Source organism: Xenopus laevis, chromosome 7L (assembly GCF_017654675.1).
Source record: "Xenopus laevis strain J_2021 chromosome 7L, Xenopus_laevis_v10.1, whole genome shotgun sequence".
In the NCBI taxonomy this organism is placed as follows: domain Eukaryota; kingdom Metazoa; phylum Chordata; class Amphibia; order Anura; family Pipidae; genus Xenopus; species Xenopus laevis.
The window spans coordinates 80,609,999-80,631,496 of NC_054383.1; the positions used below are offsets into that span (position 1 = coordinate 80,609,999).

At 41.4% G+C, this 21,498-nt stretch overlaps 1 protein-coding gene across 2 annotated transcripts in view; it reads right to left on the reverse strand.

Moving 5' to 3' along the window:
* Nucleotides 1-3,654: 3,654 nt before the first annotated feature.
* pou2f3.L (POU class 2 homeobox 3 L homeolog) overlaps nucleotides 3,655-21,498 on the reverse strand; it is a 46,642-nt gene continuing 28,798 nt past the window's right edge. The window contains exons 4-13 of one of the 2 annotated variants that reach the window (XM_041569225.1): nucleotides 21,140-21,241; nucleotides 18,999-19,101; nucleotides 15,990-16,075; nucleotides 15,674-15,847; nucleotides 14,081-14,222; nucleotides 7,296-7,432; nucleotides 6,125-6,286; nucleotides 5,977-6,016; nucleotides 5,515-5,647; nucleotides 3,655-4,390 (exon numbers count right to left, since the gene is read on the reverse strand). In XM_041569225.1, coding sequence (XP_041425159.1) covers nucleotides 4,351-4,390; nucleotides 5,515-5,647; nucleotides 5,977-6,016; nucleotides 6,125-6,286; nucleotides 7,296-7,432; nucleotides 14,081-14,222; nucleotides 15,674-15,847; nucleotides 15,990-16,075; nucleotides 18,999-19,101; nucleotides 21,140-21,241 — 1,119 coding nt within the window. In that variant the 3' untranslated portion in view covers nucleotides 3,655-4,350. The remainder of the gene's footprint in view (nucleotides 4,391-5,514; nucleotides 5,648-5,976; nucleotides 6,017-6,124; nucleotides 6,287-7,295; nucleotides 7,433-14,080; nucleotides 14,223-15,673; nucleotides 15,848-15,989; nucleotides 16,076-18,998; nucleotides 19,102-21,139; nucleotides 21,242-21,498) is intronic. The other variant, XM_018225773.2, reaches the window with a different exon arrangement.

Here is a 21,498-nt window from a genome sequence, read left to right on the forward strand (position 1 = left end):
CAGTTCTGCATTCACAGAAATCTTCTGAAACAATCTCTTATTTGTCTTAGAAGGGAGTTAAAATCCCTTAAAGGGGACCCGTCACCCCAAAAAAAAACCATTCATAATCCTATTTTATCACATCAGTCAAGCAAAATGAACATTAATTACACTATATAAATTATTTGAATCTTGTTTTCTTCAGTCTGGGAATTCATAATTACAGCAAGCAGGCAGGAGCCATTTTGTGGACATTGTTATTAAGACAAGCCTTGTATCATCTCAGAATCTTGTTTGTGCACCAGAATGTGGGACCCGATGTCCATCCCCATGCCCTGGTTACACAATTAAATGGTGAAGAAAACTGGGGGGAATGTGTGGAGAGCAGTGACATCTAGGAAGTGCTGAATGGAAAGTGAAAGTAATTGTCTGCCCTGCCTCAATGCCTAAGCCTTAGAGGAGGGGCAGACAATATTTGATTGACAGCTGAGATTTTTAGATGCACTTCCAACAGCTATGAATGCTTTAATAAAAAATAGAAATTTGATTTCATATTCAATTTGAAAAGGACTTTTATTATACAGCTTTTTGTGTCTGAGTGACAGGTCCACTTTAATGAATCCAAAATAATCATCACGTCTCTGGATGAGCAATTGTTCTAGTTTTCACTTAAATGGGAATCATCTTGCAGAGAGGTTTTTAAGCTATGGGCACTTTTTTATTTTTTCTTTATGCTGGTTTCATTGGTTTGCTTCCTGAAATACACCAATCTATATTTTTTGTCAAGCCAAAACAACATTTTCAAAGCAACAACAACATATATCAGCAATACAGTACAGGTATGGGATCCATTATCTGGAAACCCGTTATCCAGAAAGCTTCAAATTACAGTATGGCCATCTTCCATAGACTCCATTTTATCCAAATAATCAAAAATATAAAAAAATGATTCCCTTTTTTTCTGTAATAATAAAACAGTAGCTTTTACTTGATCCCAACTAAAAATAATGAATCCTTATTGGAAGCAGAACCAGCCTATTGGGTTTATTTAATGTTTACATAATTTTCTAGTAGACTTAAGGTATGAAGATCCAAATTAGAGAAAGATCAGTTATCGGGAAAACCCCAGGTCCCGATTATTCTGGATAACAGGTCCAATACCTGTACTAGATAAAACAAACCCTGTGTGTATTAGAATTAATAAAACTATACTTCATAATGTAAGTTATAGTGACCTATAATTAGTAACAACTCTAAAGGTGTATGCATCTCCAAAATAACAACATGCTAACCTACTCACACCTTCAGCATCAACTTGTAAGTCTTTCCTCAGAACTCTCATAGAGACTTGTCTCTGCCAGATATCCCTCTGGAATGGAGTACACTGGGAATCTGTTGGCCTGGGTGTGCAAAATATCTTACAGCTTGAATTAGAATTTGACTCTTCAACCTTCAGTCCCAATATATGTTAAACATTTCCAGAGTTTTAAAATTATTTTGTAAATGTTATTGCAACTGAAACCTGTATTCCTTTGTCCTTTTCTGCACTGCTGATACAGTGCAATCTTGAAAGAATAGCAGAATTCAGCACTCTTCTAGCCAACAAAGGCTTTTATGTGTCACTAATCATAGGATGATGTGATCTTGCTGCTATGTCTACCTAACTTTGGGGTTGATGTAAAAAAGAATTAGGTTAAGGCCAGACAACTGCAGATTTGGCCTTTGTTTCTCTGCAAGTCTAGGATCCACTCCCCTGCTGCTCCTCCACTCCTGCTCTGCCGGGAAGCATTGTTTCCACTCAGGTGCAGCAGACGTGGTGGATTTTTGCTCCAAAACATAACCTTTTGCATTTCGCACAGAAATCCGCCCTGCCTTCAAAATACAGGGGAAGAGCAGGATTCTCTGCTTGCGGAGAATCCACAATCGTCTCCATCGTCTGGCCCTATGGTACGCAAAACACTTTGCTGCTATTTGTTGTAACAATTGAAATAATCCTGATTGCTTCGTATTCAGTTAAAATGCTTTTGCTAGAGCTTGAAAATGCACCAGCACATCGCCCTAAAATACAATGAAATTGCAGTCATGAATCAAAAGGGGGTAAGGAAACACAAGTTCCTGCTGTAATTGTTGCCCTACATTTGACTGTCAAACGTAATTTACAGTAGGGTGGAAATTGAAATTTCTGAGCCTCACCAGGCAATAATAAAGCAGCAAAGAATCCCTTAACGTCACTAAATATCCAGTTCATTTCAATGACCATTTCCTCTAAACAGGGAATTTTGAGGATTTATTTTATGTGACCATTTAGTGTGAAGAGGAATTAGGTTTTCCACCTCATCATACACCTGAATAAACTGGAGGAAGGAGCTACGGGAAACCATTATCTAGAAACTGCTAAAATACACACTCCATTTTCATCACATAATTCAAAATTAGTTTTTTAGGTTTTAATGTTTTTGCACAGAGATGCAACTTACAGAAAGATCCCTTATCCGGAAAAACCACAGGTCCCAAGCATTCTGGATAAAAGGTCACATACCTGTAGTCATTTACTATTCACCCCTGTATATAAAACAGCAGCCAATGAACATTTAGGGGCCGATTCATCAAGGGTCGAATATCGAGGGTTAATTAACCCTCGATATTCGACTAGGAATTGAAATCCTTCGACTTCGAATATCGAAGTCGAAGGATTTAGCGCAAATTCTGCGATCGTACGATCGAAGGATTATTCCTTCGATCGAACGATTAAATCCTTCGAATCGAACGATTCGAAGGATTTGAATCCAACGATCGAAGGAATATCCTTCGATCAAAAAAACTTAGGCAAGCCTATGGGGACCTTCCCCATAGGCTAACATTGACTTCGGTAGCTTTTATCTGCCGAACTAGGGGGTCGAAGTTTTTTTTAAAGAGACAGTACTTTGACTATTGAATGGTCGAATAGTCGAACGATTTTTAGTTTGAATCCTTCGATTCGAAGTCGTAGTCGAAGGTCGAACTAGCCCATTCGATGGTCGAAGTAGCCCAAAAAAACACTTCGAAATTCGAAGTTTTTTTACTTCGAATCCTTCACTCGAAGTTAATGAATCGGCCCCTTAGATGATTGTAGAAAACCGTACATTTGAGCTCTGCTTCCCTTTAACTCACCAAACAATTACACAAATGTATTATAAATATTTCAGATTTGTAACTGTAATTCATGTTTGTTTCTGTCAACACAGGATTTGATGAGAGATTTTTACATATGCCAAAACCAGTATGTCAGGAATCTCGCTTTGGTTATGAGATGAAAATAGTTTTCATACACTAGACTTTTGTCTAGCCAGTGTACAGTAATGTATGCTTTATTGTTTGGAATTAAGGAACATTTCAGGCTAATAGAACCTTTTTAAAGTTCATTATCCATTTTGGAAATTAGTTCTATTAGCCTAAGGACTAGTATTTTTGCTCAGTTACAGCTCTTCTGGCTCATGGTGGACACTTCTACACAGCAAGCCAATTTTAAAGTCTCTATATGAAAAATAAGATTTGTTTTTAGCCTCATGGGGAATATTTTCCATAATTTCCATTAAAACTAATAACAATCCGTCAGATGAATTATGGTGCTTCACTGTCTCATGTGCCATGACCTAAATCTAGTCCAATCTCTATAACATTATAAGGAGGTAACGTAATGAAGATACAGTTTCTCTTTTTTACCATTTTATTTAAATACCGTATACATACAAAACATCTCTGAACATTTACATGGCAGTTTTATTCTGCAAGGCTTCCGAGGCATCGATTTTTAACTCAATAGCCATTGACTCATTTACCCACCCTAAACCCTAATGAATATTTAACATAACTTTTAAGGCTCAGATGTTTTTTCTGAAAGCTTAACAAATCATCTGTAAAGCATGAATGACTAAAAGGAGCCGCAATAAACATAGAGAAACTATTTACAAGTGAGAATAAATTACAAGGCCATCCCTTCCATAAAAAACTACGGAAAAACAGGGTAAGAAAATATACAAAGAGGGGAACACAAGCAAACTTCGTAAACATCTTAAAAACAGATATGGTTGTTTTGGGCTTTTTCAGCACAGGAGGAAAAACAGACAGGAAAGCCTGTATTAATATGTATGTTGCTGGTGAAACCATTCATGAAGCAGTGGGAAGTTCCTCCTGGTTGAGAGACATCTTCCATTTTTGTACAACACTGAAAGCAGCTCTGGGTGCTTTCTATCTTCATGCTTCGGAATGGTGATAAATCTTTTAACACCAACCATAATATGCATCATTCTTTACACCTCACATAAACTATGCAATCAATCAAAGCATCGCCTTCATACTTGCACTGAAAGAGTGCCTGCTTTGTGCAATATCTCAGTGGAAATATTGGGAATGATTCCATCGATACCAGGAACTGTATAAAAATAAAAGAATGAAAAACATGAAATCTATGGAACAAATCAAATAATTATAGAGACATTTCCATAACCTAATTTTGATTACTTAGACTGGCCATCGAGTGATTTTTTAAAAAAAAAATGGTTGCAGAAAATAAATTATTATGAATGCTGTTCTCTTTAAATACTGGTTTATGGCACATATGGTGGTTTTCAGCTGTGTACTTAAAAAGGACGACAGGGGCCTCAAAACACTTTGTGAGGTTTTTTATACCTCCAATGAACTCACAACTCGAATGGTTTCTAATTTATGAAAAAAAATCAAATGTAAAAAACTGAAATCTGTATTCACGATTATAATGAGTTTTCCATGAAAAAAAACTCAGATAGCTTGAATTCATTGAGTTTTTAAGAGAAACCCACAAAAAAAAACTCGTACATTATAAAGCCTCCAAACATCTTCAAAAGGTTGAAGGGACCCCTGCCATTGACTTCTACATGACCTCAATAGGTTTTTGATGATGTATTTTCATATTCAAGCTATTTCCAGCTTTGGGGTAAAAATTCACGTTTTTTTTACCCAAAAATTCAAGTTTTGAGCAGAAATTACCCCTGAAAACTCGAATTTCTTGGGTAAAATACAATTCGACCGTTGATAAATAACCCCCATAGTGTCTACCTGTATACCTATTTGGGAGCTATTGCTATTTTTTAATTATGTGTGCCAGAAATAATCAGAGCCCCTTCCTGTCTAATGACAGTGAAAACAAACTGGAGTATTGGGGCTTTGCTAAGAAACGGTGCACAGTGGCGATTACTGGCAAATTTCAGCTTTGTTTTTACCCAGGTATCTGACATTGCACAGATTACATGTATTTCGGTTTATAAAAATTCTTTTTGCCAGCTTTTTCTTTTTGTCCAGATAGATAAGGATGGCAGCAATTAAGCCTTTCAGCCCTGTGATAATCATAATGGGTCAAAGTTGATACAGGTATGGCATCAACCTTAAATGTATTTAAAATTAATATTTTCCTATGCTGTATTCCTGTAAGGACTGTAAGCTAACATATTCTGTTATATGAATATGTATTACACACACATTTAAATAAAAAAGGAAATACATAGATGCCAGAAAGCTCACCTTGAGTTGCTGTAACCGGATGTGTTCACTGTGGGCTTGGAGCTGATTAATGATGATCCTGGACTACAGGGCTGGAGACCGCAGGTTGGTGAGGAAGGTCTACTGGAATTCCCCGGGGAACAAGAAGATGTCACTGAAATATAATAGTTATATTTTGTTTCTCTTCATAGATTACATACTTGCATCATTCTGTGTATTGCATTGTCCGGGAACATCATAAAATTAGAAGTGTCTGAAGACCATACATCATAGTACAAGAGGCCTTCTGAAGGGATGGTGACTACAATTTACGGCACTATCCCCTGCATTGCTGCTTCAGAAGTGTAGATAAAGGTGTATGATGGTTGGTATCCATTTGGTATAGAAGAGCATTTGGACATTTAAAAAAAAAAAAGTATCATGTAGGCAGAAGGCAGCTTTGGAAAAAGTGATGGTGTGGGATAAGCAATATGCATATCTTACCTGTCATGGACATAGATCCCAAAGAACCAGATGTTGGTACCTGCAAAATAGAGAGTGATATTATGCCACAAGCATAGTCCTTGATAAATCCTCTTCTTTACATGTATAGAAGGAGCCATTTCAGCTGAGAAAGTATTTGGTAACTCACCATTCTGGAGTTGTAGACTGGGGACTTTAGTGGTAGATTCATTGGGCAGTTTATTCGTTTTTCCTTCTGTCGCCGATTGCAGAACCAGACCCTGACCACTTCTTTCTCCATCACTAGCTGCTCTGCTATCATGCTGATCTCCTCAGAGCTTGGCTTGGGGTTCTACAATGGGAACAGTCAGCAGGTATTAAAATGGCTACAATATGTAAATATCACAACAAGCCTTTGAAGTGTTACTATTAATACTGCTTAAATTATCAGTGTCCGGAACATCATGGCTAGTATCTATGACAAATCATATAATATATATGAATTTAAGCAGCTTCATTGTTTTACTTCACTTCTTATTGTGTGTACTCTTTATTATTGCAATCTGCTCAAAGCTGGCCCGGGCAGAGCCATACATTAATGGGTGAAATTATTGGGGAAAAAACTTCTTATAGTTAAGCAGCTAACCTCCCCTGATGAAGCACCCAATGGTGCAAAACGCATCAGGAGGAAGTGACTTACATGAGGTATGGAGACAGGGGTGAGACGCTTCCATGTGGTATGATATTATATTATAATTATTATTTATTTATCACTAATTTGTATTCAATTGCTTTGTTGAATTTGCACAAATAAATGCTTGAAATGAGCTACCGTGCATTTTTGATTATTTGCTTAGTTAAGCAGCTAACAACAGCAAATAATTATGGATGTTTATGGAGTTTTCCATTTACAAAGACAAAAACCTTATTTTTCTTGCTGAGATCAGTTGTTGCTTTATAAAATAGCAGCTGCCTCTTGCTGGTGATGGGTTCAATTTACACTACTCTCAACTGTACTTGGCAAATACACTTTACTAACTGTGGGTGGTAATTAACTAAAAGAAAGATCTTCATGTTGGTTTTCTAACTGGAAGTAGGTGTTTCAGAACTTATTGCACAGAAGTGTCCTTAGTAATTGTTCCCAACCACTGCAGGGTAGAGAATTTTGGGGGTTTGTAACATACTGTAGCAGAGACAACAACAAGATAGCGTTGTCTTTAATGTATAAAAAATGATCAGTCTAGTACAGTGATGCCTAACCTAAAGCCCTTCTTTATATTTATGAAAGAAGTCAAAGCATGCTGGGTTTTGTAGATGTTGCAGACACACACACACACATACAATGGTAGTGCCATACTCACATCTTGAAACCTTTTCTCCAGTGTTAGACGAATATTGGTTTCAATGCTTGTGCGTTTCTTCCTCTTGCGCCCAAACATTTCACTGAGCTGGGCATAGTTGGCGCTGGGAGTCAAGGCAGTATCCGAGGGGGCAGATTCTAAACAGATGAGTAGGGTGTAATCACTTTGCTGCTTTATACATAATATTATATTAATTGTCAATTTTGTTATGTCTCTGTAACACAGAGATTATGAATAAAATAGGTTTTCAAAGGATTCTATATTTAAAGAGTAGTATGAGAGCCCCATAGCAGCGAAGTCAGAGGAGGGGCTGCATGACCCAGCTCTGCATGCCAGCGGGTGATAGGCAGAGATTGGAGGGAAAGGGGGGGGAAGGGGCATAGCAACAGCCAGAGAGAGGGAAACAAAAGGAGCTGGGTAGGCTGGGCTAGCCACCATTTTATGTGGACAGCAAGGAAAGAGGTTGGGAGAGTGCACAGTGAAGGAAAGTTACACTTACCTACCTCTGATGGCAGACAATATGGATGCCCTCTTAGCTCGCATCAGGGCAGAGGCAGAGCGCAGGGGAGACGATTGGCTTCGGCAGCTTCTGCCAGAAGAGCAGCCCCAGCAGCCACCGACTCCTGGGATGAGGACCCGCAGATCCAGGCCGCCGACTCGCCTCAGCCCATCACCCCCAACCCAGCGCCGGAGGGTCCCGTCGCGGAGCCCGCAGGCATTGTCCGCCTGCGGTAAGGGGAGCGGGCGGTCCGGAACAGCAGGCCGCGACAGCCGCCTGACGGAGGAGCGGCGCACCACCCCCTCTGCCGGTCCATCCACGGCGCAGAGGGGCAGCAGGAGAAGCCGTCAGCCAGGCCAAAGGGGGAGCGGAGCAACCCGCGCCAACGACGGAGGTGACAGCCGGCATCCCCAGCTAGGTGCGGAGTCTCAGCCCCAGCAACTTACGGAGGAGGAGAGGGAGACGTCCTTTCGCATCGGCGGTCAGGCGAGTAATGAGGGAGATGCGGTAGTTGCCGGCATTGTAAGGGAGCATGCGCAAAGGCAGGAAACCGGCAGATGGACTGTACCAAGTGAGCAGGGGGTGCGCTCATTCTCCAGGGAGGCCCAAAGTGAAAATCAGAGGGGGGGGTTTGTTGGGGGGGGCTCCGGCAATGAACACTAGTGCTGGCACAGAGCGGAACAGAGCAGGGGAGAGGGGGGGGCTGGATGGCGACCCCCAGACGGCTGCCTGTTGCGGAGGTTCAGCCTTACATGGGAATTCATCAGCAGGAGTGCCACAGGCAGGGCCAGCAGGAGGTTCGGTGGCAGGGCGCCAAGTATGGTTGGCAGGGGCAGCGGTTCCCAGCGGCACAGCGGTGGGTAGGGAAAGGGCAGCAGTGTCGTTTAGCACTGCCAGCCAAGGTGTACCCCCCCCCCACTTGTTTTTTCTCAGGTTAACAGAAGAGGAGACGGAGACGTGCAGCAACCGCGGACAGCTCAAGACAATGGCACAGACACGGCAACAGGGACTGATATCATCAATACCACAGGACAAGGTATTCTCACGGGGCAAGGGGCAAACACTGACACTACTATTCCCGGCACTCCTCACTTAGGGGGGGAGTCGTTGGCAGGTTTCATGGCAGGGTTGCGTCAACTTTTAGGTCACTGGGACAGTACAGGCCAGGTGGCGGGCTCTGGTGGGAGTAACATGTCAACCTCAACAGGGGCAAAGGGAGCGGTGGAGACACCAGCAACAACAAAATCGGGGGGAAAAACCAATACCTATGTCTGATGCATCCAAGGGGCATGCGTACATTTGCTTTGAGGGTCCTATGGGGGCGCACCTGAAACCAGAGGTGCGGGAAAAAATATGGAAACGCGAGTATGTAGACATTTTCACGTTACTACCCCTGGAAAGGTTTAACATTGACAAGTTTGAGAAAGGCAAGGAGCATAGGAAGGAGGAAAATGAGGACAGGAGGCGCTTTAGACTCATCCCTAGGACATTTGGGAACTGGTTGCAGGCGTTCTCGATTTTAGCTAGTATAGTGGGTGAGAAACATCCTGAACAGTGTTCGGCACTGTTCTGCTACTTGGATAACATATGGGAAGCAAACCGGGTGTACGGGGGCCTCGCCTGGCTTCGGTATGACGAGCAGTTCAGACAGAGAATGTCGATTCGGCAAGATCTGAATTGGGATCACAGAGACATTGGTTTGTGGATGAGGTTAATGAACAATAAAGGCTATCAAGGCTACGGCACACAGGGAACTTCAGGGCAGCAGCCCTTTCAGGGCAGCTCCAGCGGGCAGGCTTCCAGCCCTGCTGGAGCGCACAAAAAAGGAACATGTTGGCTGTTTAACGACAGCCATTGCAAATGGGGGGCATCCTGTCGTTTCCGGCATGAATGTTCCCACCCACTTAGCAGATGCTTTAAGAAAGGAAAAAGAGAAGGGAGCGATTTCAGGAGGGGTCCTGGAAAAGGGAGTGACGCCAGTGAGATTAGAGGCGATGGTCCTTTGGCTAAATAAATATCCAGATCGTGAGAAAGCGGATCTGTTGCGGAGGGGTTTTTCTGAGGGTTTCCAGATTCCTGGGGGGACGAAATCAAAGGGGGGGGCCCACAAAAATTTAAGGTCAGCACGGGAGAACCCAGCGTTAGTGTTGGAAAAATTGAAGAAGGAAGTGGATTTGGGTCGAATGGCAGGCCCTTTTAAAGAACCCCATTTACCGAACCTTAGGACATCACCATTGGGGCTGGTGCCCAAGAAAGAGGCGGGAAAGTTCAGACTGATACACCATCTTTCCTACCCGAAGGGGGATTCCGTCAACGATGACATTGATAAGGTTTTAGTACGGGTGTCTTATACATCTTTTGACGAAGCAGTGCAGCTAGCAAGGCGAGCAGGGAAAGGGGCTTTGTTGGCTAAGGTCGACGTGGAATCTGCCTTCCGGCTATTGCCGGTGCATCCTGAGTCACTGCATAAGTTGGGTTGCCATTTTGAGGGACGTTACTATGTTGACAGGAGTCTTCCCATGGGGTGCTCAATTTCCTGCGCATACTTCGAAGCCTTTAGTACATTTCTGGAGTGGGTGGTGCGCACCAAGGCAGGCGTGGGGTCAGTCATTCATTATTTGGACGATTTTCTCTGTGTGGGCCCTTCTCAGTCTAATTTGTGCGCAGTGCTCCTCCAGACATTGCAGGACGTGGCGGCACAGTTTGGGGTCCCCTTAGCGGAGGAAAAAACGGAAGGGCCAACGACATGTTTGAAATTTTTGGGCATAGAGATTGATACCATACGGCAGGAATGTAGGTTACCGGCAGAAAAGGTGTCCGTGCTGGCCAAGGACATAAGATATGCAAGGAGGGCAAAAAAGGTAACACTAAGACAGCTCCAGTCCCTATTGGGTAGATTGAACTTTGCGTGCAGAATTATTCCCATGGGGAGGGTTTTTTCCAGAGGGTTGGCCTTGGCAACATCAGGGGTCACGCAGCCACACCACTTCATTAGGCTCAATTCGGGGCACAAAGCAGACTTAGCGGTTTGGAGTGATTTCCTTCGAGACTTCAATGGGAAGGCTTATTGGCTGGGAACCACAGTCGAAAATTCGGAAATTGCTTTATTTACGGATGCTTCAGGGTCAATTGGCTTTGGGGCATATTTCCAAGGAAAATGGTGTGCGGGACAATGGCCGTTGGATTGGAAAAACAGTAAACTTACCGGCAATTTGGCCTTTTTGGAGCTTTTTCCAATTGTGGTGGCGGTTGAGCTGTGGGGTCGATTGTTAGCGAACAGATCTGTGCTGTTTAGGTCGGACAATACAGCAGCTGTGGCAGCGGTCAATAACTTGACTTCCTCTTCTCGCCCAGTGCTAGCTCTTCTGCGACACATGGTGCTACGGTGTTTGCAAAGCAATATACATTTTAGGGCCAAGCACATACCAGGTGAAGTTAATGATATTGCTGATGCTTTGTCTCGCTCACAGTGGATCAGATTTCGGGGGCTGGCGCCCGAGGCGGAGCCGGAGGGAGAGCGATGCCCAGACCGGATTTGGGAGCTGGTGCATCAGGTATGATGGAGTGGGTACGAAGGTCATTAGCGCCGAGCACCTGGAGCAGTTACAATAAAGTGTGGTGTGACTGGGCTCGATTAGAGCAAGAGATGGGGGTGTCGGACAACAGTGATGACAGGCTGGGGCTCCTGGCGTGGCAACTGTCAAAAGATTTTGACAGTAACGTGTCCGTCAGTGTGATTGAAAGGAAACTATCGGCTTTGGCTTTTCTTTTCAAATTTCGGGGCTGGACGGATGTCACAAAAGATTTTGCTATCAAACAAGCACTTAAGGGGGTTCAAGAAGGGTAGGAGGTCAACAGACATTAGGAGGCCCATCACCCTGAACATTTTGGAGGGAATTTTTAGCCAATTGGGTGGCATTGCACAGTCATCATTTGAGCTGTTGTTATTCAGACTGGCTTTTTCATGGGCTTTCTTTGGGGCATTTAGAATATCTGAGCTGGTGAGTTCCAACAGGGCAGGATTAGGGGGGGTTTTGCGAGAGGACATAAGGAGGGAAGAACACAGTTTGTCGATTAGGATTCGAGAGGCAAAAACGGACAAGAGCGGGAAAGGTTTTTTAGTGGTGCTTCATGGGGTAGGGGGATTTGATGCTTGCCCAGTGAAATGTTTTGACGAATACTATAGGGTCAGGAGGGAACAAATAGGCATTTTTCTCATTCACCAGGATGGTTCGGCCCTATCTAAATTTCAATTTGTAGCGGTGCTGAGGAGGACGCTGGGCAGTTTAAACCTAGCGGCGGCCGAATACGGGAGTCATTCCTTTAGAATAGGGGCCGCCACAGAAGCGGCCCGATGGGGTTTGGACGAAGCAGTCATTAGACGGATTGGCAGATGGGAGTCTAACAGGTTCCGTTCCTACATTAGACCGAATAGAGTTGAACGTTAAAATTTAAAATTTAAAAAAAAAAAAAAAAAAAAAAAAAAAGTAAACAAGAAAAGGAGGTTGGGGGTGGTTGATAATAATAAAACGGTAGTGACTTGTATCTCTTTCAGGTACCCGGCCCTGCATGGCGTGGCTGCTGGGACATTCATACATACATTGGGCAGCGCAACGGGCCACGTTTCATCGGGCAGATGGCCAGTTGGGTTTTCAGGAAACGCAGGTGCAGTTGCGGTGGGTCAGCAGGAGGGGGCTTAAATGGGAGGAAATTGTACCCCTGGTCGTGCAAAAAGCAAAGGAATTCGGCCCACCTAACATTATTGTCTTGCATGCGGGGGGCAATGATGTAGGGCAATGCCCCATGAAATTCCTAATAAAAGACATTAGGAGGGATTGTCTCAGGTTGTGGTCCCTTTTCCCTGGGGTTGTGCTGATATGGTCAGAGATCATCCCTAGAGCTCATTGGAGGGGGGCCCATTCGCATCAAGCGGTAAATAGAGCTAGGGTTAAGATCAACAGGGCTGTTTCCAAATTTGTGCAGGGGAATGGAGGTATAATAGTGAGGCACATGGATCTGGAAAAAGAACGGAGTTATTTTCGACCGGATGGAGTGCATTTGAACGATTTGGGCCTAGACCTATTTAATTTCAGTTTCCAGGAGGCCATTACATTGGCATGGAGGGCATGGCGTTGTATGCGGAGCTGAAGGAGTCCAGCTCGGCATACTGTGGCGGGTCCTTTTTGTCAGTCTACCGGGGAGGTGATCTGTTATGGGAGGACATATCAGGTCAATTGGGTGGTTTAACCCCTTAAGGTGGGTGACCACGTGTAACAGATGGAGTACTAAAGGGGGGCAATAGGAAGCCCCAGGAGAGGCGGCAGGGATCCTCTCAGCTAGGGACTGGGCGGCTGGAGGAGATCCTGGGTTACTTTGGAAGGGGTAGACTGACAATGGGCTCAGGCAGACAAGTTTGGGTTACTTATTGTTATTATCTAATGGAATTGTTGCAATGTTATATAAATGGATGTTATGGATAAATTATTCATGATTACATTTGTATTGATGTTATGCATTGTTATGTATTAATAAAAGCTGTGGCCATGATCATTCCAAATAATGATATTTGTCACTGGTTACTATGTGTCAGAGGAGTGAGTGTAGGCGGATGCATGGGTCATGTGTTTCCTCTCTCTGGTTCACCTCCTATTTCTTCTTTTTCTCTCTTTGTAAAAGACCGGCCTCATGCCATGCTTGAATTTTCAGCCAACCTTTGTGTGTGTATGTGGAGCCTTCATATGGATTGCTTTGGGTGATCTAGAACCCTGGGCTATATGAATGGCATATACAAGACACTGGTTCCTAATGCAATGTTGAAAATAAAGTTTTTCATTGCACTGGCTGGCAGTTGTGACACTGTGGAAGGTCAGACATCTGCTTATCACACTCAGCTCACAAGGTATCTACAAAAGTTTGGGCAACAACAACTGTGCAGTTGTTCTGCCCAATGCCCAGTAGCACAAGTAAGGTAAGTCAAATTACTTTTTTGCTAAGGCAATGGCAAAAGGGAAGTGGGAATATGGTATGCTTGTTAATACAAAGCAAGAGAGCTAATCAGCATGGTAAAAATCTCTGGTGCTACTAGTGCACAGCAAATACAGTAATACCACTGTATAAACTTATGTTAATTAAAACTAGGTATATTCATCTGTAATTGTATAAAATGTGTTGTCCCCTTAGACCTGCATGTAATGTGTCTCTTTTCTATTTTTTCTTTTAATTTTCTATACATTTTTCCAATTTAGACACAATTTCCAGACTTGAGTACGGTATGTCATTCTCTTACCTGCATCATTCAGCCACTTCTCCAGCAAGGGCTTTAGCTTGCACATGTTTTTAAAACTCAGGTTAAGAGCTTCAAATCGGGATATGGTTGTCTGGCTAAAGTCATTTCCGTAGAGCTTTCCCATGGCCAGTCCAACATCGCCCTGACAAATAAATTTCATTTAGTCAGACAAACATGAAATGAAAACATCTGCTGCTTGCAAAAGCGGGTTTGTATGCTGTATGACAGTACAGGTATGGGATCTGTTATCCAGAAACTCGTTATCTAGAAATCTCAGAATTACGGAATGGCCATCTCCCATTGCCTCCACTTAATTCAAATAATCCAAATTATTAAAAATTATTTCCTTTTCTCTGTGATAATGAAACAGAACCTTGTAATTCATCTAAAATAAGATATAATTAAGCCTTATTGGAAGAAAAACCAACCTTTTGGGTTTATTTAATGTTTACATGATTTTATAGTAGGTAGATACGAAGATCCAAACTGTGGAAAGATCTGTCATCCGGAAAGCCCCAGGTCCCGAGCATTCTGGATAACAAGTCCCATACCTGTACCAGGAGTGGACTTGGAAACAAATAAGTTGGTCAGCATGGCTACCTGGGAGTTTCCAAATATACAGGTTATGTACATCATTCCTGTCTCAAGTGTGAAAATAAGCTATTCTTAGTCCTCACCACTATGGGGCCTATTTACAAAAACTCGTATTTTTCTCGTTTTTTATTAAAACAAATTTGTCTTTACTCCTCTACCGTATTTGCGAAACGTTGTGACAAAATCGTGCGCCAATTCGAATTGTGTGACTTTTTAAAATTGTCTAACGAAATCCACAAATATTCCCGGGTTTTCGGACAAAAACCAGCGTCAAACAGGCCAAAACCCTTGAAAATCACGAAGGCAGAAAACATTTTCAAATTGTAAAAGGCACATCTGCCACTGACTTTTACATGACTTTGACAGGTTTTATCTGGAGTAATTTTGGATTTGTATTGTTAGCAGATTTAGACCATAATAAATCTTGAAAAATGCAAGGGTTTTTTCCCCCCTCAAATTGATTTTTTTCCCTTAAAAACTCAACCAGAAAAAATGGAGGTTTAATAAATTGGCCCTTATGTGTTTTGGTTATTCTCATGGAGCAGAAGGCATTTGGGAAGGTTATACTACTGAATTGTGGTACAGTTAGTTGTCAATTGAACCAAGTACTTTCTGTACATATTGGTTTAAATATATATTAATTTGCACACTTCAACAATACATTATAAAGTGTATACATACAAATGATGGGAAAGGAGTTCTTGTTGTGGAGTCTGATAAACATTATTCCATTAAGGGAAGTACGACTGAAAGAGACGGGCCCCATCTGAGGTTAAAAATATATCAATTAGGGATGTCCAACCTGTAGCCCTTCAGCTACAAACTTCTCTCTTTCCTAGTGAAGTCCTTCTGGTAATGAAGTCCATTGGTAAATGCCCACCCTAAACTGGCTCAAATTTGAATGCTCAGATATTAGTGACAAAGCTCATTCCAACTTCCCAATGTCCCAATGGGGGAAAGTCTAATCAGTCATGTTTGTCATGTCAGTCAGTAGATCACCTGTGTGAATCCCAGCTTTATTCTTCTCTGCTTGAAGGTCTTTGCAAATTTCTCCAGTTCTTCTAGGTCACTTGGCTCATCTGACACCACAGACAAATGTTTTGGAGCGTGCAGGTGACCCATTTCCAAATGGGATTCTAGAGAAGAACCTGGAAGTCCAGGACGTCCTACTGCCTGTGTATATAGTACAGAATAAATGCTTACAACCAATGTGACAATCATAAAGTTATTTTGCAGACACTTGAAAAAGAATATATGGTGCCATATGAATAAGTCCGGTGGAAAATGACTTGTATTATTTTATGATTGTGTTTACCTGTGAAGCCAAACCTAAACCAGTTTGTGGCTGAAGGATTCCACCTTGCTGCTGAGGGAGTGAGAGATGATTTGGCTGATAAAGACCTAAAGAAATGAGAAGATACATGTTTTATCTCAAACTCAGACTACATAAAATATGTATTCACCAATTAAATAAACACATCATTTGTGGAGTGCACAAGTAAATGATATAGTAACATGGGTAAAATATATTCCAGTCTACTAACCCACACCAACCTATCAAACATTTTCTGCTGATTGGTTGCTATGACTTATGCCAGTGTAGACAACATCAGTACTGCCTGATTTCACCTCCTGAGTGAATAATAAGTGACATCGATAGCATCTATTCTACAGTACAACTCTATTATCAGACTGCTAATAACAACAGTAACTATGAAAACTGCTACCACAAGGTGGCAGCACACCCCTTCACAAAGCGCTGGGTTGTAACATTCCAACATGACATCATGGCTGCTGTGTGTGCAGTTATTATTGTTATTACAGGTAAGGGATCCATTATCCAGAAACCCATTATCCAGAAAGCTCTGCATTATGGGAATGCAATCCGCCATAGACTTATTTTTAATCAAATAATTCACATTTTAAATTTTTTTTTCTTCTATTTCTCAGTATTTTATCCCACCTGAGATATAATCAATCCCTTTTAGAGGCAAAACTATCCCATTGGGTTTATGTAACGTTTAAATGATTTTCTAGTAGACTTAAATTATGGAGATACAAATTACAGAAAGATTAATGATGGGCGAATTTCTACCGTTTCGCTTTGCCGAAAAATGAGCGAATTTCCCGAAACCAGAAAGTTCCCGAAAAAATCGTGAAATTCAAACGTTATTACAAAAAAATCGTGCAAATCAGACGTTTTCACGCAAAAATCGTGAAATTTCACTAAAAAATTGTGAAAATCGGACGTTCACTCAAAAATCGTGAAATTTGAAGGTTTTCACTAAAAAAATCATGAAATTTGAAGGATTTCACTCAAAAATCATGAAATTTGAAGGATTTCACTCAAAAATTGTGAAATATGAAGGTTTTCACGAAAAAAATCATGAAAATCTGACATTTTCATGAAAAAAATCTCGAAAATCAGAAATTGAAGCCAACGAATTTTCACCGGCGAATTTTCACAGGAGATTCACCAATTTATTCGCTGGGGCGATCCCATACATGTATCAATATATATTTGTAAAGCGCTAAAATATTCTGCAGTGCTGTACAATAAATACATTAATAATATCAGTTTAAAGTGCTATTACACCTAAAATATGCACGTTCTATAACATGAAAGATCAACAGAAGCATATGTAATGTGCTCTGCTTTACAGCTATTTTAGGCTCAGAAATACATAGGGGCAGATGTATTATGTGCTGTAATAAACAGCAGAATAATTTGCGTAAAAAACTTACAAAGGTCTGAAGCAGTGTAAAATAACAGAGGCAAATCTGGCTTTCACATGGAGTAAAATAGAACACACCTTGGTAAATTCGCCATTTATTTTACACTGCTTTTGACACCGTTTTTTTTTTGCGAATTTAATTTTACATCGAATAATAAATACTGTATAACCCTTACTGTAATGTTGTTACCCTTTAAGTTAACTTTAGCATGCTCTAGAGTACCCTATTCTGTGCAACTTTTCAGTTGGTCTTCAAAGCTTTTCATTTACTTGCTGCCTTCTGCCTCTTTTAAAAGTATTTTTTATAACATTTTATTACTTACTCTTGTAATTGTAATCCATTATCTGGAAATTCGGTATCCAGAAAGCTCTGAAGCACTGGAAGGAATCCATAGATTCCATTTTATTTAAATAATTTACATTTTGTTAAAATGATTTTGTTCCTTTTTCTCTGTAATCATAAACCAGTACCTTGTACTTGATCCCAGTTAAGATATACTGAATCGTTAGGTATTGTGGTAGAGTGACTAGGAAAAGGTGGAAAAAGGTCACTCTAGCCTTTAATTTCTCCCCAGGTACTGAGTTAGGCTCCAGGAAGCGAGTTATTAAACAGAGAATCAGTGCTCTGTTTAAAGACTTTAGTAGCCAGGGACTCCATTCCATAGAGCCAGTCCAGAGATTGGAGTTCACCTTCCACAGGAAAGCTGTCCTGTGGAAAGACTATTTAAAGTTAATTGGAATAGGAGAGTGTGTCTCTCATCAGGGCACAGCAGGTAGGAGACCTGGCTGTGTGAGGAACTCCCAGAGGAGCTGGGAGTGCCGCCTGATCCTGCCAGAAGCAGAGGGAGCCCGTGGCTGTGACTAAGAGCCAGAGTTGTCTGTGTGGGACATTGAAGAAAAGCCAGGAGGCTAAAAGGTTCACTCCAAGACTGTGAGTACAGGGGTGAGCCACAACAATTGTTTTGTTTGCTGGTAGTCCACAAGGGGCCCGGCCTAGTCAGGGACTGCTTCAAGGTGTGAAGGTAGTGCCCAATGGGCTAGGTTTTTATTTTATTATTTGTTTGAATGATAAAATGGTCACCCCTGTGTCTGTGGACAATACACTGTGTTTGTGAAAAGTGGGAAAATAAACGTGTGTTTTCCTTGAACAAGCTGTGTGTCCCTGTTTTCATGCTCCTTTCTCCTATGCTGCCTGCTCACCATTGACTAATCCCCCCTAAAAGTTACGTGTTCAAGCCGCCAGCTTGTCACAGTATGGAGATACAACTCACATAAAGATCCCAGGTCCTGAACATTCTGAATAATAGGTCCCAGCGGTTATCAGTAACCGCTGTTTAGAGGAGAGACTGATCAAATATAGTATAGGTTCGACCTGGACGTTATGATATTGTTGCCATGTACCCAATGTGACTATACATTGTGACAGATACTGGGCTCAAAAAACATTTCACTGTCATATCTATGCATTAAAAGTGGATATTTCTGTTTGCCTTCCTTTTATTGTACATTGGATATGAATTTGTGGATGGGAGCATAGCAGAAGAACATCCACAGAACATGTCAGCATGTCACCTATAATATGAAATTACCTTGTTGGCCACTTTGGGATTGTGACAGTAGATACTGAGAGGCAGACTGTAGATGACTGGGTACCAATACCAGCTGCTGCAGAGGATGTAAAGAAGTCATTTCCTGTAGAAAATGTAAATTATCAATCATAGGATATAAACAGAGCAGTATAATCCATCTGAGTTGGTAGATAGAAGCACAGAACAATAGACAGCAGGACAGTGAAACGAAAATGGTTAATGGGGCAAATTCACTAAAGGACGAAGTGCCTAACGCTAGCGTTAATTCGCCGATTTACTAACGGACACTGGCGTAAATTCGCTAGTGTTACTTCGCACCCTTACGCCTGGCGAATTTGGACATAACTACGCAAAATCACTGACGCGCGCATTTTTCTGAACGCTACCTTTTACACTAGACCTCCTTCGCCACCTCAGACTAGGCGAAGTGCAATAGAGTAGATAGGAATTGCTTCAAAAAAAGTTGAAATTTTTTCAAAGTCCCAAAAAACGCTTTTTTTATGGGTGATAAGCTGAAAAAGATCGAAAAATTTTTTTGGGACTACCCTCCTTCCCCCCTACATTTCTTAACTCATGGCACCTTAACTACACAGTGGGCACATGTGTAGGGCAAAATAAAAATTTTATTTGATGTTTTGAAGGTTTCCCAGGCTTGTTTAGTGCTGCCACGTATACTTCCATTGTAAATTTAATTTGGCGCCGTATGCAAATTAAGCATCGCTAGCGTAACTTTGCTTTGCCTGGCGAATTAACGGTAGTGCAACTTCGCAACCTTTCGTTTCCCCTGAGCGCAACTTCGGATTTTAGTGAATTTGCGTAGCGCTGGTGAAAATTCGCCTGGCGAAGTGCGGCGAAGCAGACACTGGCGCAAATACGAATCTTAGTGAATTTGCCCCAATGTCCTTACTAGTACAATATAAGAATAATTTACCAGCATTATGTGGTCCAAAGCATATATATTTCTGTTTTAAATAAATTAGGTGTAATGCTGAGGATAGGTTATTGTTATTAATTATTAGCTTTTCCTATATCAGAACTAGTAGGGCCAAATAAGTTAGGCCATAAGCAGCAAGTAGGCTCTACGGGCTCAAGTAATATGGGATTTTAGAATTAACATTATTTGGAATAAATGTTTTCTGGAATTTTTAAACTATCCATGAAAATGTATTTCCTGCATCTCTTTCCTTCCTAAAATCTTCTTGTGAATGGAAGGTTTAGGTAAAGCATCTGTGCTCGATAAATCAGTTTCTTATTCTTCTTTTAAAGCTGGTAATTTCTTTAGGTTAGCCTTCATTCCCCCCGCTGACAGTCAATTCAAAGGAATGCAAATGCTAAACACATAAATGTAAAATTGCTCTCCTGAGCACTTTTGCATTTTACTTTTTTTTGTTTTCAAGATAGTAGAAGGAAGTCTTATGATTTATCTTGTGCTTTATCACACACTGTAGTAAACAAGCAGAGTTATTTGACAGTTCTCTGGCCAGTTCTAAGCAGTACAACATAACGTGACTTTCCTCTTCTCACTAACTTACTTTTCTTCCAGCGATATGAACAGCAGGTGGCGCTGTTGCTTCAAGTTCGTTATATTAACAGAATAAGAATATAATGAATGCAGTGTGCAAAAGTATTCAGAAGAGCAGTCTGAGCAATTTTATATTAACATGTTTTTAGGATTTACATTCCATTTCAGTGTATCTTTTACCCCTTTTGTAATGAGAAAATGTTTGCTTTTCCAAGGAATATGCATTATTTAAAAGAAACGCAGATGGTACGGGCTGTGACTTGATTTCTGTGTAGCTACCAACCGCACAGCAAATACAACAATGGAGGGGAGGAGGAATCAGCAGCTTGGAAAAAGTCCATTAATTTTATTTGTAGGTTAATAAATTGCTCCATAAAAATGATTCTCTGGAAAGCGGAAGTAACTGTTGGCCTCTCACTGAGTAACACTCTTACTGTAATCTGCACATTTTATGATGAATATGTCTAGTTTGACAATGGCTTCGTCTGAATTCACACCATAATATTACATGAATAAGTGCCGGTCTCCATGTTGCTATTTGTTTCACCAGCAATTTACTGCTACTTGCATAGAGCAGGGATGTAGCTCTCATACCACTCAACGGATGTCTATTGCTTACCCCAGTCATCTGTCCTCCGCCCATCATGGAAGCCTGGGACAGGTGACATGGCCGATGTGGTATTCCCGTCTGTAGTGCCTCACTGAAATCTTCCGTTTTGATCTAAAATAAAAGGCAAAGGATTATTCCCCTTGAAAGTGGTGTGTGTATAGAGTATAAATCTCTAGTGGAGACCTGGGAACCAGGTGGATATTTTGCAGCCTTCCAGTGAGAGAAAAATTGATCCCAGCCCTGGATGCCTTATTCTAAAAGGTTATATAATATATATTATATAATGTTATAGAATGGAAATTCGAAGTAACTTTTTAACTGGTCTTCATTATTTACTTTTTTTTTTTTTTTTATCGTTTTTTTAATTA